General features: G+C 45.6%; 1 protein-coding gene across 1 annotated transcript in view; it reads right to left on the bottom strand.

Annotated features, from left to right (window-relative positions):
* scn5lab (sodium channel, voltage gated, type V-like, alpha b) overlaps window positions 1-15000 on the bottom strand; it is a 173097-nt gene that overhangs the window by 40547 nt on the left and 117550 nt on the right. The window contains 1 exon segment of the mRNA XM_036124903.1: window positions 9676-9799. Within this exon segment, the coding sequence (XP_035980796.1) occupies window positions 9676-9799 (124 nt within the window).

The following is a 15000-nucleotide window of genomic DNA, read 5'->3' on the forward strand; positions in this document are numbered from 1 at the left end:
GCCAGCGAGAGGCAGAGCGCCGTGGTTCTGATCATCCGTACCTCAACGTGAAACTGTAGCTGATGGATTACTGTAGAACCAGAGAACTCAGACCGGACCTGCCGGTTCCAGAGGAAAGCAGAGGAGGTAAACCAGAACCACTCCAGAACCTGTCGTCCTCCTGCGTTCTCACGTTGATGGAGGACACGCTCAGACTTTAGATCTGGATCAGACGCTCTTTCAGAACCTCTGTGTCGGCACCATGTCTGGCTGGATGTCGGGTTCTCTGTCTGTTCTGGAGCAGAACTCTGAGTTCTGCTGCCGTTTGACTCTGACCCTGCAGAAACTCCCCATCAGGTCCTCAATGAAGGAACCAAATCTGACACTTAAACACTTTATCTAGGAGGTCCTGGTCCACTAGATGTGGTCTGCAAGGTGTTCAGGTCCTCTGGCTGTAGAACGAGCCCAATCATGACCCAACACCACCACTGCCTACATGTTTATCAGCTGGGTTCCTCCAAACATCCTGTCAATCATGGTTCTGTCCATCATGGTTCTGTCCATCATGGTCCATCATCTCCTGATCCTTCCTCCAGGAGCATCTCAGCTGACCTCAGTCCTGCTGCCATCTTGGTTCTGGAGAGAAGAGGCTTTCTCCTCCAGCCCTTCCTAGTTGGTCCTCCTTGCTGATGTCTATCCATGCTGGCGTTGTGCTGACACACCTGTCTGCTGCAGATCACAGGTGACCCAATCATCTCTGGGTCACATGTCCAGCAGCAGGTCCTCCCAGATGATCCCAGTCCTCTCACTGAAGCTTTCTGACATGTCCTGGTGTCTGGATGCTGGACGAAGCTCTGCCTTCAACACCTGGAGCTGCAGTTTAATCGGTTTGTCTTGTTGCTCTGATCGTTTTAACGTTCTGATCAGGCTGAAGGTCCCTGACCATAAGAACCTGGCTGTGGTGACTCCACGCCAAACATGGGGACAAACAATCTGCTTCCTGGACGTTTCAGCCTCCTCCTGGCCTCCTCCTGGCCTCCTCCTGGCCTCCTCCTGGCCTCCTCCTGGCCTCCTCCTGCAGCAGCCGCTGTCGGTACCAGATCGTCTCTGGCGCTACCTGATGATGTCATCATACGGCAACTCAACTCAAACAAACTACATTACGCCCGCGGTCTCCATTTGTTAAAAATCAATTTAATTTAGTTAATTTACGGTTATTTTGCTGTAAATTAGTCGAGGCATGAAAACTTTTAACATCATTCTGGATTACTTGTGTGGTAGTCTGACAATTTAATCGGTAATTTTGCAGGATCAAAGAAGTTACAACCTTAGAGAAATTTAATTTCTCCAATTTTTTTTTTAAGTTGTGAAGGGAAACTAAACCATAAACTCGTTTAATTTTTTAATAAAAGTCAGCAGCCAAATTTAATTTTATCACCACATTCATCACTTTAAAATCAATAACGTTCATTCCTCCTTTTTGTACTGATGTTGTTCTTTCTGATCACATGTTTTTTTTATTATTCCAGATTAAATTGTGATGAATATGATTATTTTTTTATTGTGGTATTTGGTACATTTAAGATATATGCTGGATAAATTAGTCTGGCTAGCCCTTCCATTTTTGTTAACAATATTCTTCCAAACATTGAGCCAATTGTCAAATATTTGTTGATTTTTTATTTATTTTTTTGTAAAATGGCTTGAATATTTGTTCAAGCTTTTGAGAAAAAAGAAACCGCTAAATTAACTTAATAAAATTGATTTGTTACAAATGCAGACCGCGGGCTCTATGTAGTTTGTTTGAGTGGCGTTGCCATAATGTGACGTCATCAGAAGGCGCAGGGACCATGGAGAATTTCTTCATAAAATTGTCTGTTTACAAACGCAATCCCGCTCTAGAATAAAACCTACACCCCGCTATAATTACTTTTAGTTGTCCAGACCAATTACAATATTTTGCGTAATTGAGCAAACGTTAATTCAACCATGTATAGTGATGTCATCAGAAGGCGCAGGACCCGAGCAGATCTGGTACCTACAGCGGCTGCTCCCACAGTCACAGAGCGCTGAGTCAGCACGCTGGTGCTGCCGGTCCTGATCGTGTGGAGAGTCCGGCCCGCTGCCACCTGCAGGTCCTGAAGGAGGAAGGAGGCCAGGAAGGAGGTGCTGCTGTTTTAGACTCCACCAGGTAGATGTTGGGTGGTCTTCAGTTCACTTCTCCCCTCGTCCTGATTGGTTCTCTAGCTGTGTCCTTCATCCTTCTCCACCTCTCCTCATCCCGTGCTTCAGCTACAACAGATGAGCCGCAGCCAGAGAGGAGTCCCCCCCCCCCCCCCCCCGTGTGGTCCCTTCTCCTGTCGGCGCTCCAGCGGCTGGTCCGGGTCCAGCCGGTGACAAACGTGCTCCTGCTGCGAAGGACTCTGCTGAATCAGGAGGATGGGAGCGGCGCTGATGGAGCATCCATCTTCTAAATGAATCAAAGCTAATACAACATCTGCTGCTTGGCACCGGCTCCCATCCGAGGAGGCTGATGAGGGGAGCGGGCCTCCGACGGGCTTTTACTGCTGCCGCCGTTATTTTTTATGCTTCTGACCTTTCTGTGCTTCACAGCTTTAGTTAGGAGTGTTTCTGGTTCTGGGCTCGGTCCGAGCTGCACAGACTGCTTCTCATGTTTCTCCATGCAGCAGCATTACTAACAGAGGAGAGGCTGCAGGAAGTGGATCTGAATTAGCCTGATTTGTTCCATCACAGGGAACCGTGGGGTCCGTATCTGCTAATTAGGCCCGTCCATTTAAAGCTGAGAGTTCTGAACCAAAACGCTGCAGGAAACGTTTTACTTTGCTTTATTTCTGATCTGCTCCTGAATGTGAGTCATTTTAATGATATTCTCCAAACCAGGACGGCTGCAGCACCGCTGAAGGATATACTTACCAGGCAGCTTGGCTTCCATGGTTTACATCTTAAAATTAGGTTTAGATACAGAAATCAAGATTTAAAACATTCCTGTAGAATCTCTGGGGGTAAAACATTCTGATAAATTTGCTTTGTGAGAAATAATAATAAAAGCATCATTCAAACCAACAAGTGAAGCTCCAAGTGCTGCAAACACAAATAACAACAAGCAAACGCTTCAGATAAAAGTGGCTAAAACCTTTCAGATCTGGATCACTCAGACCCGACTCACATCGACTTTATTCTACAGCTGCAACACAAACTGACTCCTGCTTGTCATTGCAACGTCAAAGTCTGCATAATGCCGAGCTCAGCGACGCTCTGCCTCTGTGTTCTGCATCTGATGGGAAATTAAATGTGAATTCAGAATCTGCATGGATCATATTCGGCATCGTGTCCTTTGTGGCCTGAGATGCTGAAGCTCACAAAGAATGATGGGAAGATTATGATAAGGAAAAATCATAATTGATCTTAACTGATGTTAGCAATATAAATATAACAACAGTTAAAAGATTTCCTTAGTCCTGCATTAGATCAGGACTCTGAAGCCCGGCCTGTCTGAAGGACCAGAGACCTGACAGGAAACCAGTCCAAACCGTTCTCTTAAAATCACCCGCTGCTGTTGGCTCATTTTAAAACAAATATTAACAAATTTAACATAAATTAGTAAAACACATTTTAAAGAACTGTTTCTTTAAATTGATTGTGCTGAACTGTTCCAGATCGTCTCAGGCTGACGGGCGCTCCTTTCTGTCATCTGGTGATTAGAAATAAGAGCAAATAATCAGATCTGGCGTTCCTCAGGGCTTTATTCTCGGGCCTCTTTCATTCAGCATCTATTTGTGTTTTCTAACTTAGATTGTTCAATACTACAATATCTCTGCTGAAGACGTACAACTTTATATTTCATTGGTCCCACATGACCAAAAGTCAGATACAATCACTAATTATATCCATACTGTGAGCAGAAGGATCAGAATTTCCACCAGAACACAGAAGTCACGTTGTTTGGCTCCAAAGCTGAAAAGATTAATGAGACCACAGAGTCAATCGTCTCGATGTCATGGTGGAGGTGAACTGGGTTCTAACAACCAGGTGAAGGAAACCTTTTCTCACATTGAAAGACAACATTAAGGGTCTGCTGTAGGTCCATAAAGCATTAAAGAAATACTTTTCTGAGTTACTTGTCAGGCATGTGTTATGGGAGTTTTGGGTGGAATTCTAAGCAATAGTAACTGAGTTCCCATCTTTACTAATTGACGAGACGGTGGTATGACGTTCCAGCACTTTTATTGAGAAACAGAGCAGAGATTCACATAGTTGGAAAGTAATCGCACCCCACGGTTCCGCTGCAGTCTCTGTCTGCCCTGTCTCTGTCTGCCTCGCTTTTCGGGCTTCCCCTAATACTGCACCGTGGCCTTTCCATGAGACAAAACAAAGACAGTCTATCGTAAACAATCAGTATCCCTCAGCAGCTGCAGCATTTGGCCTTGCAATCAGAAAACAGTGGATCTTATACACAGACATCAGGTCTCCAGGCCTCCTCTGTCCGAGTGGTGTGAGGCCATAGTGACTTCAGAATAATAATTCTTATAACATTCCTCTCTTTTTTTTTTTGATGATGGCGTCGTCAGCATCAAGACAAAGCAAGATGACCCATCACTTGAAAATGTGAACAAAGCACAGAGGAACCATTTCTGTAAACTCGTAAAGTGGGACCCAAAGGGTTCCCGTGTTGGAACCGGGCAGTGCTGGAACTTTTAGTACAGATCAACATGAATGCTTCAAAGAGGTTTAACACACAAGATCAAAGATTTAGCTTTTGTCTACAATTTAGGGTTCATCCACTTAAGTAAGGCCTGTTTTAGGTACCTATGCGCACATTATTTTGAAATTACATTAGACTATGGTAAGCTAAACCCTGTTCAGTAACCAAGGTCGAATCCGTCTACTCTGACCCACCCTGAATACCCTCCTACTCCTTTCTCCACTCACCCCTACGATGGACAATAATCCACCACTCCAAACTTACAACACCAGGAGCAAAGGCAGGAGAGGTTCAGTGCAGGCAGGGGAACAACAGAAAAAGCTACCCCCCCCAGGGGATAGTAAAAACTGCAAGGCCCCCTCCCAGGGAGATCTGCTCTCGGCCAATCTGAGCCTGAAAACCCTGTATTGAATCTAAGTGTTAACATTACCAGCTAATATTAAAGGGATCTTTAGAGCCAATCCGATCCTGGTTCTTCCTATATCAAATCAAAAGGTGCATAAACCATAGATCTTTGTGTGTCTGAAGCAAACAGTTTCCATTTTTTACCATAAAACCATATTGATCAACATGATGTAACATTAAAGTGTAGATCTCATAACACAAAAAAATCAGCATGGTTCTTAGTGTTCCTCATGTTCACAACATGGTTCTGGTTCCACAGGTTCTTGATCTGACTGAGAATAAATAAAGTGTTTCTCACCTGCTAATGTCTATTTACAGACTTTCAGCTTCTCAGGCAGTTTTTGCAAATCAAACAGTTCTTTAAATTAATATTCAAATTTTTACACACTTTAACTTAGCTTAGCTTATCACAGACTTGTTATCAGGGCATCAACCCTCCAGACCACTCAGGTCTTCTGGCTCCAGCCTGCTCTGCAGAACCAGAACCAGAACCAGACATGGAGAAGCAGCATTTAGTTCCTATGCTCCACTGATCTGGAACAAACTCCCAGAAAACTGGAAAAGTGCAGAAAGCCTGAGTTCCTTTAAATCAAGATTAAAAACACATTTGTTTAGGATTTCCTTCGACTGTTCTAGTTAAACTGTTTTAGTTCAACATTGTAGTCCAACTGTTTTTAATATTTGCTTTTAGTTTCTATTTTCTCATCTTTTATTTTGTTTCCATTTTATTTACTTGCTTTTACTGCTTTTATTCCCTATGTTTTAATCATGTAAAGCATTCTGCGTTGTCCTCGTACTGAAACGTGCTCTACAGAAACGAGCCTTGCCTAATCAGAGGTGATGGACAGCAGCAGCATGCTCACCTCCACCTTTCTGCTGTCTGGCCTCTGATTGGTCCCCAGCAACAACAGAGGGAGCATCCTTTACCAGCTGGCAGCTCTGATCACACTGGGAAGGCAGAGAGGTTACAGAGCTGCACCCTGGCGTCCCTGTGATGGACTTTCTGCAGGTGTTTGGCTCCATCCTGCCTGCTTTTGTTCTGCAGAGAGGCTTTTCCAGCTGGCTGTCCTCATTGTTTCTTCCTCTCAGGGGTTTATGAGTAATACGCTGGAGAAGCTCATCTAAATTCCTGAATATTTTCCCTTGTTAGCTCGGTGTGGTCTTTCAGACGGTGGCTTTGGTCCAAACTGAGTGCGTATCAGAGAAAGCTCCCACTGCTGTGTCCGTGGATCAGATCCACGCTGCTGACAAATCTCTGCGCTCCAGGAGCAAAGCGGCTGAGTCAGGAAGGAAGCAAGGTGTTTGCTTTTCACCTGAGCCATCAGAGGAAGACCATAAATCTGTTCTGAAAGTATCGGGCCAAGTGGGAGTGTGGTGGGGGAAACCTCGGTGTGACTGCAGAGACGAGCTCCGACATGTGCAGCTGAGCAGGAAGTCATGATGTAATCTGGCTAATTAGGCGGCGAAAGGCGGCCGCAGTCTGTCGCCATCTTTGCATCAGAACTGTTTGTCAGCTTCACACGCGACAAGAAGGAAGGCTGTAAAAAACTAAAATAAGAGCAAACCAAGACGAAAACAAAGAATTAGAACAGACTAATAAGAGTCAGAGTCCAGTCAAGGCCTCACACCAGAGATTTGGTCCTCAGACGTAGTTCCACCTGAGCTGTGGACCTCTGCAGCTCCTCCAGAGCCGATTCTCTCATTAATGCTGATGTTCTCTAAAGAACCTCTGAGGGCAGAACCAGAACCACACACAGCATGACTCAGGCTGGTAATCAGGAGGCTAGAAGATGATTATTAAGGTGTGCCGCCATTTTTAGACCTAAACGTTTGTGAACCATAAATCATCACTACTGTGTCGGTTTATCACATGAAATCCCAATAAAATATGTTTCTGGTGGAATAAAGAAAACATTTAAAGGGCGTGGAAGAACTTTGCAAAGCCCCTTCTCTGAATAACTAGTGCATCATGTCTGTGTACTTTAATGATCCATTTAACACCATTTAACACCATTTATCACTATTTAACATCTATTTAACAGTTCTACATAGAAGTCCAGATGTTTTAGCCACTGGATCACAGACAGCAAAGCCTCACAGAGACCAGATCTATTGTCTGTAGAGTCACTTCCTACATTTCTACCAGCTGCTCAGACGTCTCACTAATGGACCAATCAGAACTTCACTTCATTTCAGCTAAAGCTGTAAAGATACTCCGCTGGCGCTGAGGAGGATTCAAGTGACAGCTTGGCCTACTTTCTGATTAACTCAGCTGAGATGGGCAGACATGAGTCCATTTCATCAGAAATCTAGACACTGAGGTGAAATTATTATTATTATTATTATTATTATTATTATTATTATTATTATTATTATTATTATTATTATTATTATTATTTAAAGTAAGGTAGCTGGCAGTGATGCTGCAGGACATCGTGAATTCCCCACATTAGCCCAGACTGGACAGGTCAGAACGGGAGCAAAGCCTCAGGGATCCACATTAAGGCCTCAGCCCACTTGGTGTTTCCACCACATCCACAACATTTTCTAGCACACATTTCTGCAACGCGCTGCATGAATCACAGGAAACTCCTAAAGTGGGACCTCGGCTGCACGCCTTCTCTCTGCTGTCTAAGCAGCGTTATGGAAGCAGCGTCTGCAGCGACTGTTTACAACATTTACCTCATTCCACCTAATAAACGCCAGCCTGACCTAAACCAGGCGTCACCAAGCGTTCTGTAACTGAGCTGCTTCATTGGTACCGGAACATATGAAGGGCTATCAGGACTGACCTTTGACCTAGAAGAGTCAGAGTTCACCTGGAATTTATGTGAAATAAACACATTTTTCATGCTTTGTTATAGAGATTGTCATTTTTAAACCTATTTAGATGCAAACAGGAAGAGTAATGGAATAACATAAAGTTTTAGATGCAGCTCACTGGTGGGTTTTTAGAACAGGATGCTGGGAACCACATGTGGCCCCCGGGGGCCACTTGGTGCCCGCAGGCCCCACGATGGAGACCCCTGATCTAATGGCTGCTTCTTTTACCACTTTTACTTTCCTCACTGAGATGATGCTGCAGTTGGTCCCAGCTTTTTATTATTCATGCATAAAGCAGAACAGCCACACTAAGCGGCTCAAAGTGTTTTCATAGAGAAAAGCTCCCAAAGTTAAAACAACTCGTTATCCAGCTGATAATTAGCAGCACAAAGCAGCTTTCCTCCTCCTGTAAATGCTTCAGTTTGTGTTTGGGAAGCAGCTTCAGTTGTTCGACCAGGACACTGGAAGCTAACAGCAGCGGATCATCGGCATAGAGGTGAAATAAGCTTAGTTTAGGCTGTGACAGAAGGCCATTCATCAGCTGCAGCGCTTATTGTTGAGCTGGTTACATCTCCCTGTGTCTCCTGCCTCCTGCGTCTGAGACAAATCTGTGCAGCAGCAAAGCGATGAGTCAGGAAGTACCAAGGTGTTTGCTTCTCACCTGGGTTAGTAGGAACACACTCATAAATCTGCTCTGAAAGTATTGGGCCAAGCGGGGGGTGGGACGGGCTCAAGGTGAGAGAATGTGTGGGGATACACCTTCACAGACGGATTAATAAAAACAGACATTTCTCTCTGAGGAGTTGCTGCAACTTTTCTGTTTGCAGTTTGTTTTACTTTCATCTTCTTGACCTGGATTCTGCGACTCTAACACAACTTATTCCGTTTTATTATCAGCTGGAAGACAATAGTTCAGATGTTTACGCCGTGCTGCTTTCTGGTTCCACAATAAACTCTAAAACCCGAGGATAACGAGAATAATCTGATCAAATTTTGCTTTCACGCCAAACGGATCATAAATTCTTCAATAAATAAATGGAGAATGGATGAGTTGTCACTGAGAAACATTATTAAAATCATTATTAGAATCATTAATAAGAATCAACGAGCCGCCATAGACAGCCAGACGGATCAGAACAGCATCAGCTGCTCTGTTCTTCCTTCAGGAGCATTAGCTTCCTCACTTCTGCCAGTTTTAGGCCAATGACCATCAATAAATAATAATTATTATTATTTTATTTGTTTAAGTGTTGAACAGTACTTAGTACTTAGTTAAATTCCTCCATTTAAATGTAATAAAACTTAACATTTAGCCTTTCCTCTGAGTAAAGTGTCTTCCTTTTGACAAAGCAGGGTAACTTATTTCCTGACTATTATTATTATTATTATTATCATTAATATTATTTACTCAGTGAATAAAACTCGGATCTGGACTCTATCTGATGTGTTCTGGGTCCATCATGGAAGGTCGTGACCTAATGTAATAAAAGGTTTTAGCGGTGTGAACACTTTAACAAGTGGCTGTATGTATCTTAAAGCCTTAAAGTTCAGACGGACCTCCAGCATCACCTTCCTCTGACCTCTGACCTCTGACCTCTGACGTCATTTAAACCCTGGTTTGAACAGAGGAGCAGCTCCTCTGTGGTTTAGTGACTTATTCACAGCCCAGCATATCTTTCCCATGATGCACCACTGCTCCTGCTACAGTAAAGGTGCGTGCATGTTCTCACAGGTGGCCTTCTTACCGTCTGGGAAGCAGTTTTCAGGGTCCAGCGCCTCCTCGGCCGTCTCTGAGTACTCGTCCTCCTCCTCTCCAGGCTTCCTCAGGTCCACCGTGCTGCCCTCTGATAGGCTGATCTCCTCCTTCTGCTGCGGGACACAGCACACAGTGGGCCGATGAGCAGCATTCAGGAAACCACTCCACCTCCCGCCTTACAGCCTGCATTACTTTCAGCATCGATCTAACTTTTTATCAGAGCCGCTTCTTTCACGGCGCTCCAGCTCAGATCCCTTCAGAACCGGCAGGGTTCCTGGCTGAGAGAAGAGAGGCTTCATCTTCCACCGTCTGTTCGCTTTACGTCAGGAAAACCCCTCCACCGCCACCCCCGCTACATCAATCCCCGCTGACTTTAAAGGTCCCAGCTTGCTGAGCATCATGGGAGTTTAACTCCACAAAGCGGCGATGGAGGGATGACGGAGGGAGAGAAATCTGGCCGCTCGGCCTTTTGTCTGGACAAAGACGCGGCAGGTGTGTGTGTGTGTGTGTGTGTGTGTGTGTGTGTGTGTGTGTGTGTGTGTGTGTGCGTGTGTGTGTGTGTGTGTGTGTGTGTGTGTGTGTGTGTGTGTGTGTGTGTGTGTGTGAACAGGTGAGCTAACTACCTGAGTCAACAGCCACTCATGAATACATTCAGAGCCTGAGAACAGAGAGCAGCCACTGTGACAAATGCCAGCAGCCTTGGACTCAGACGCCTGCCGGCCGAGCCAAACACACGCGCCGCTCTAATCTCTGACACACACGCTCCCAGAGACGCAGCGAGAGGATAACGCCGCCAGAGCCGGCCGCCGCCGCCGTAATGAGCGCTCTAAATGCATCTGGCTCTGTGAGGCGCTGAGACTCTCAGGGACGGCCGAGGAATCTGATTACTGGGAGCCGGAGGGAACCGGGGAGAACCGGGAGAACCGGGGGGAACCGGGGAGAACCGGGAGAACCGGGCGAGACGTGGACCAGACGGAACCAGAGTCGCCTGTGTGGACCAACAGCATCAACCTGTGAAAGCGGATAAGAACAGTCTTCTGTCTCCCTCTGAGGCCCGCAGCACCACAGCTCCTCCACCGTGCCTAACAGCACAGCCTGGCTGGGTTTCCACGTGTTCATCCTCTGTTCTGCACCAGACCGGTCCAGAACCAAAGCAAACGGTTCTGGTCAACGTTCGTGAGGCGATGGGAGACTGAAAAGGGAATTTTATTACTTCTTAAAGTACCATGAGAGTAAGGTTTCTTGTTTTCTGGTTCCAGGTCCACTTTCTGCTCCTGGGAAACAGGAAGTGGTTTTAAATGGTGATAACCAGCAGAGAGGAATCCTATAAAACGCTGCAGTTAAATGTGATGCCGCCCTGGATGGTGAGCCACGTTCCACATCCAGAACCGCCTCTGGGTCCGATGAGGGGAATGTTCTTAAATGTTGAATAAAAAAATGGACGTGGTGCATTCACTGACTGTCTGTGATGAGTTCACTGCCTGTCTGTGGTGCGTTCACTGCCTGTCTGTGGTGCATTCACTGCCTGTTTGTGGTGCGTTCACTGCCTGTCTGTGGTGCATTCACTGCCTGTTTGTGGTGCGTTCACTGCATCTTGGAGCAGTGGGAAAAACCAGCGGTGTGTCGCCTGCAGACCTAAAGCGAGCAGAAATAACTCCACATGCTGTAGAAGCTGTTTGTCCCTGAATAAAAAGCTTTATTCTGCTTCAGCAGAGGTTGCTGTAGCAACGCGGCTTTATTCTTCATCGCAGTCGTTCATCTTTAAAGACACAGAGGACCGCTAACAAGGACAACGCTACATCAGTCAGCGGCGTGTTTTCTGCTGACAGAGACAGAAATGAGACATAGTTCATCTTAATGTTCCTCCTAATGCAGAGCAGAAGAAGAACGAGACGAGGAGGAAGAGGAGGAGGAAGAGGAGAGACTGAGACACGACGGCAGCTCAGACCCACCAGAACTTCACAGAACATCACCAGAACACAGCGGAGCGAGATCCACCTGAACAGAACCGGGTCCGTGTGAGGAAGTCATTGAATCCGGTCCGCTTTATTTCACAGCAGTTCTGTCAGAACCTTCAGGACAGAATCACACTGAATTCAGCTCGGCCCAGACATACAGAACAGTCCGGTTCTGATCCAGTTACAGCAGAAAGAAACCAGCTTTAAAAATAAAACAATAAAAAGTATAAAATCATAAAGGTTAAATCACAGTAGATAAAAATGTTATCTGGAGCATTTTAAGTCCACAAACTGAACTTTTATAGTTTAGGATTCAAACAGCGTCTCACAGGAATGAAATAATTATAGTCTTCCTGTAGAACCAGAGGTCCTGGGTTCTGAAAATGATATAAAAGCTTTAAGAGCTTCAGAGTGGAGTCCAGAATAAAAGTCGATTCTATTCTTTTCTATTCATCACAGCTCAGAAAGAAAAGGCCTTTTTCTCTTCCTGTAAACATAATCAGCTGGTTTTATCAGATTTAATGAGTACAGGACTGTCTCAGAACATTAGAACATTGTGATAAAGTTCTTTATTTTCTGTAATGCAATTAAAAAACATGAAATGTCATACATTCTGGATTCATTACAAATCAACTGAAATATCGCAAGCCTTTTATTGTTTTAATATCGCTGATTATGGCGTACAGCTGAAGAAAACTCAAAAATCCTATCTCAAAATATTAGAATATTTCCTCAGACCAAGTAAAAAAAAATGATAACAGCAAAACAAAATCAAACATTTGAAAATGTCCATTAATGCACTCAGTACTTGGTTGGGAATCGTTTTGCACAGATTAGTGCATGAATGCGGCGTGGCATGGAGGCAATCAGCCTGTGGCATTGCTGAGGTGTTATGGATGCCCAGGATGCTTCAATAGCGGCCTTTAGCTCATTTGCATTGTTGGCTCTGGTGTCTTTCAGCTTCTTCTTCACAATAGCCCACAAATTCTCTATGGGCTTCAGGTCAGGGGAATTGGCAGGCCAATCAAGGACAGTAATGCCATGGTCAGTACACCAGTTACTGTGAGAATCTGATGTCGTCTCTTAACCACTACCATACTTGTGATTTAGTTTACTGAACCAAGCTGAGTGTTTTTCAAGGCTCAGGAAACCCTGCAGTGTTTCCAGTTAATTAGACGATTCAAGTGATTAGTTGAACAGCCTACTAGTATACTTTTTCACCATATTCTAATATTTTGAGATAGGATATTTGGGTTTTCTTAAGCTGTACGCCATAATCAGCGATATTAAAACAATAAAAGGCTTGTGATATTTCAGTTGATTTGTAATGAATCCAGAATGTATGACATTTCATGTTTTTTAATTGCATTACAGAAAATAAATAACTTTATCACAATATTCTAATTTTCTGAGACACTCCTGTATATGTGCCACTGAGCATTAACTCTGGTTGTGTTCAGACAGTCTGGAGCTTTTCTAACAGGCAGCGCGTCAGAAGAAGCTCCGCTGCTGCTGCTGGTTTGATGTTGTCAGAGCGGAGAAATCAAAGCAGGACCTCCACCTGTTTCTGCAGACACCTGGCACCTGCCGGTCCCCCCAGAGGTCAGAGGTCATCAGACTCTGAGTCACTTTCAGGTGCAGGAACCACACGGTCCAGTGCAAACCGGGACATTTCCTGCCAGCAGAAATAATCTCTGACATCATAAAGTTTCACATGAAGAAACGTGAATGCGGTTCCAGCTTTATCCCGTTTAAATAGCTTCAGCTGGTTATAGATCCACAGGGAGCATCTGTTAGAATAGGAAATCCTGTTGGGATAAACAGAACGTTTAAAAGGATTTCATCTAAATATCTATTTAGTCTCTGGTTTACGGACCATGTGGACCGTATGCAGCTTCAGACAGTCTGGTTCTGAACTGTCAGCTGATCGTCCAGGATCAGAACTTCTGGTTCTGCCACATCCCAGAGATGTTCTGTTGGACTGAGATGTTCTGACTCCTGGAGCTCAGTGGACCCATGGTTTCAGAAACCGGTCTGAGATGATCAGAACTTTGTCACACGGTCCATCATCCTGCAGCATCAGAACCTGGGTCCACTGTGGACCCGGTCAGGACCAGAACTCAGCTGGGCTGTGGGGGATAGATGGTGCTCTGCTGGTACCAAGAGGTCCAAAGAGAGAACATCTCTGACAGCACGGTACCACCTCCACCAGCCTGGACCTCTGACACAAGCAGGGTGGATCCAGGCTTTCCTGCTGGTTCCACCAGGTTCTGACCCAGTCAGCTGAGATCCAGACTCATCGGACCAGGAAACCTTCATCCGACCTGTTCTGGTCCGGTTCTGGTGATTCTGTGGGAATCATGGTTCCTGTTCTCAGCTGAGAGGAGCGGTACCCGGTGAGGTCCATCTGCTCCAAGGTCCTACATGTTCTACATTAATAGGTTCTGTTCTGCAGACTTTGGTTCTGAGGAACCATTATTAGAGGTTCTGTTGTCGCTCTGTCAACTGGACCGGGTTCTCTGTAGAGCCGATGGATGGTTCTGGGTCAGGTTCCCAGACGGCCCAGAACCAGTCGGACCAGCCGGTCCGGCACCAACAACCTCCTGATGTTTAAATCTGGATGAATTCACACACTGACCGGTTCTGAGACGCTGTTCCCGTCCCAGTGGGCCAGACAGAAGAACTTTAATGGCAGAACATCAGAACATCAGAACATCAACTCTGAGCTTTCTCCTATGAGTAGCTGTTCTGGTCAAACCTGATTCCAGTACTAAGTTCTGCCGGGTTTGGACCCAGATGGCAGTCGGGCCGCTCGCTCAGCGGACCCGCACACAGACAGAACCACACCTGGACCGGGCTGCTGACTCATGAGGTCCACTCTCCGCCCTGCAGGAACATTCCTCACCTGCCTATCTGGGTCAAAGCGGGGCTAACGCTGCGCGTCTCAAAGCATTTTTCACCTTTATGTTGCTGATCCGGCTCGGCGGAACCGACGTGAAATATTTGCACGTCCAAATATTACGTGTTTAAGATAAAACGGGGCAGGTGGATCTATTAGTCACGGAGAAAGTGCCGGTGCAGCTCAGCTTCATCTGTTCTCTGCAGGAACAATAATAGTCAGTGATGACGGTGAGGAGGGCTGCAGCTGCAGAACCTCTTCCTCTCAGGGGTCCGTGCTCAGGAACACCGAGGCTACAGGCAGAACCAAGCAGGACTGGGCTGAACCGCACTGAACCTAACAGCCTCACGATGGTTCTGAAAGACGGCAGGAGAAGAATGAGGCAACGTTCCTGTATGTGGGGGACTGGTGGTGGAGCACCGGGGTTCCTACAGGAACAGGACCAGAAACTAAGATT

Source organism: Fundulus heteroclitus, chromosome 21 (genome assembly GCF_011125445.2).
Source record: "Fundulus heteroclitus isolate FHET01 chromosome 21, MU-UCD_Fhet_4.1, whole genome shotgun sequence".
Classification (NCBI taxonomy): domain Eukaryota; kingdom Metazoa; phylum Chordata; class Actinopteri; order Cyprinodontiformes; family Fundulidae; genus Fundulus; species Fundulus heteroclitus.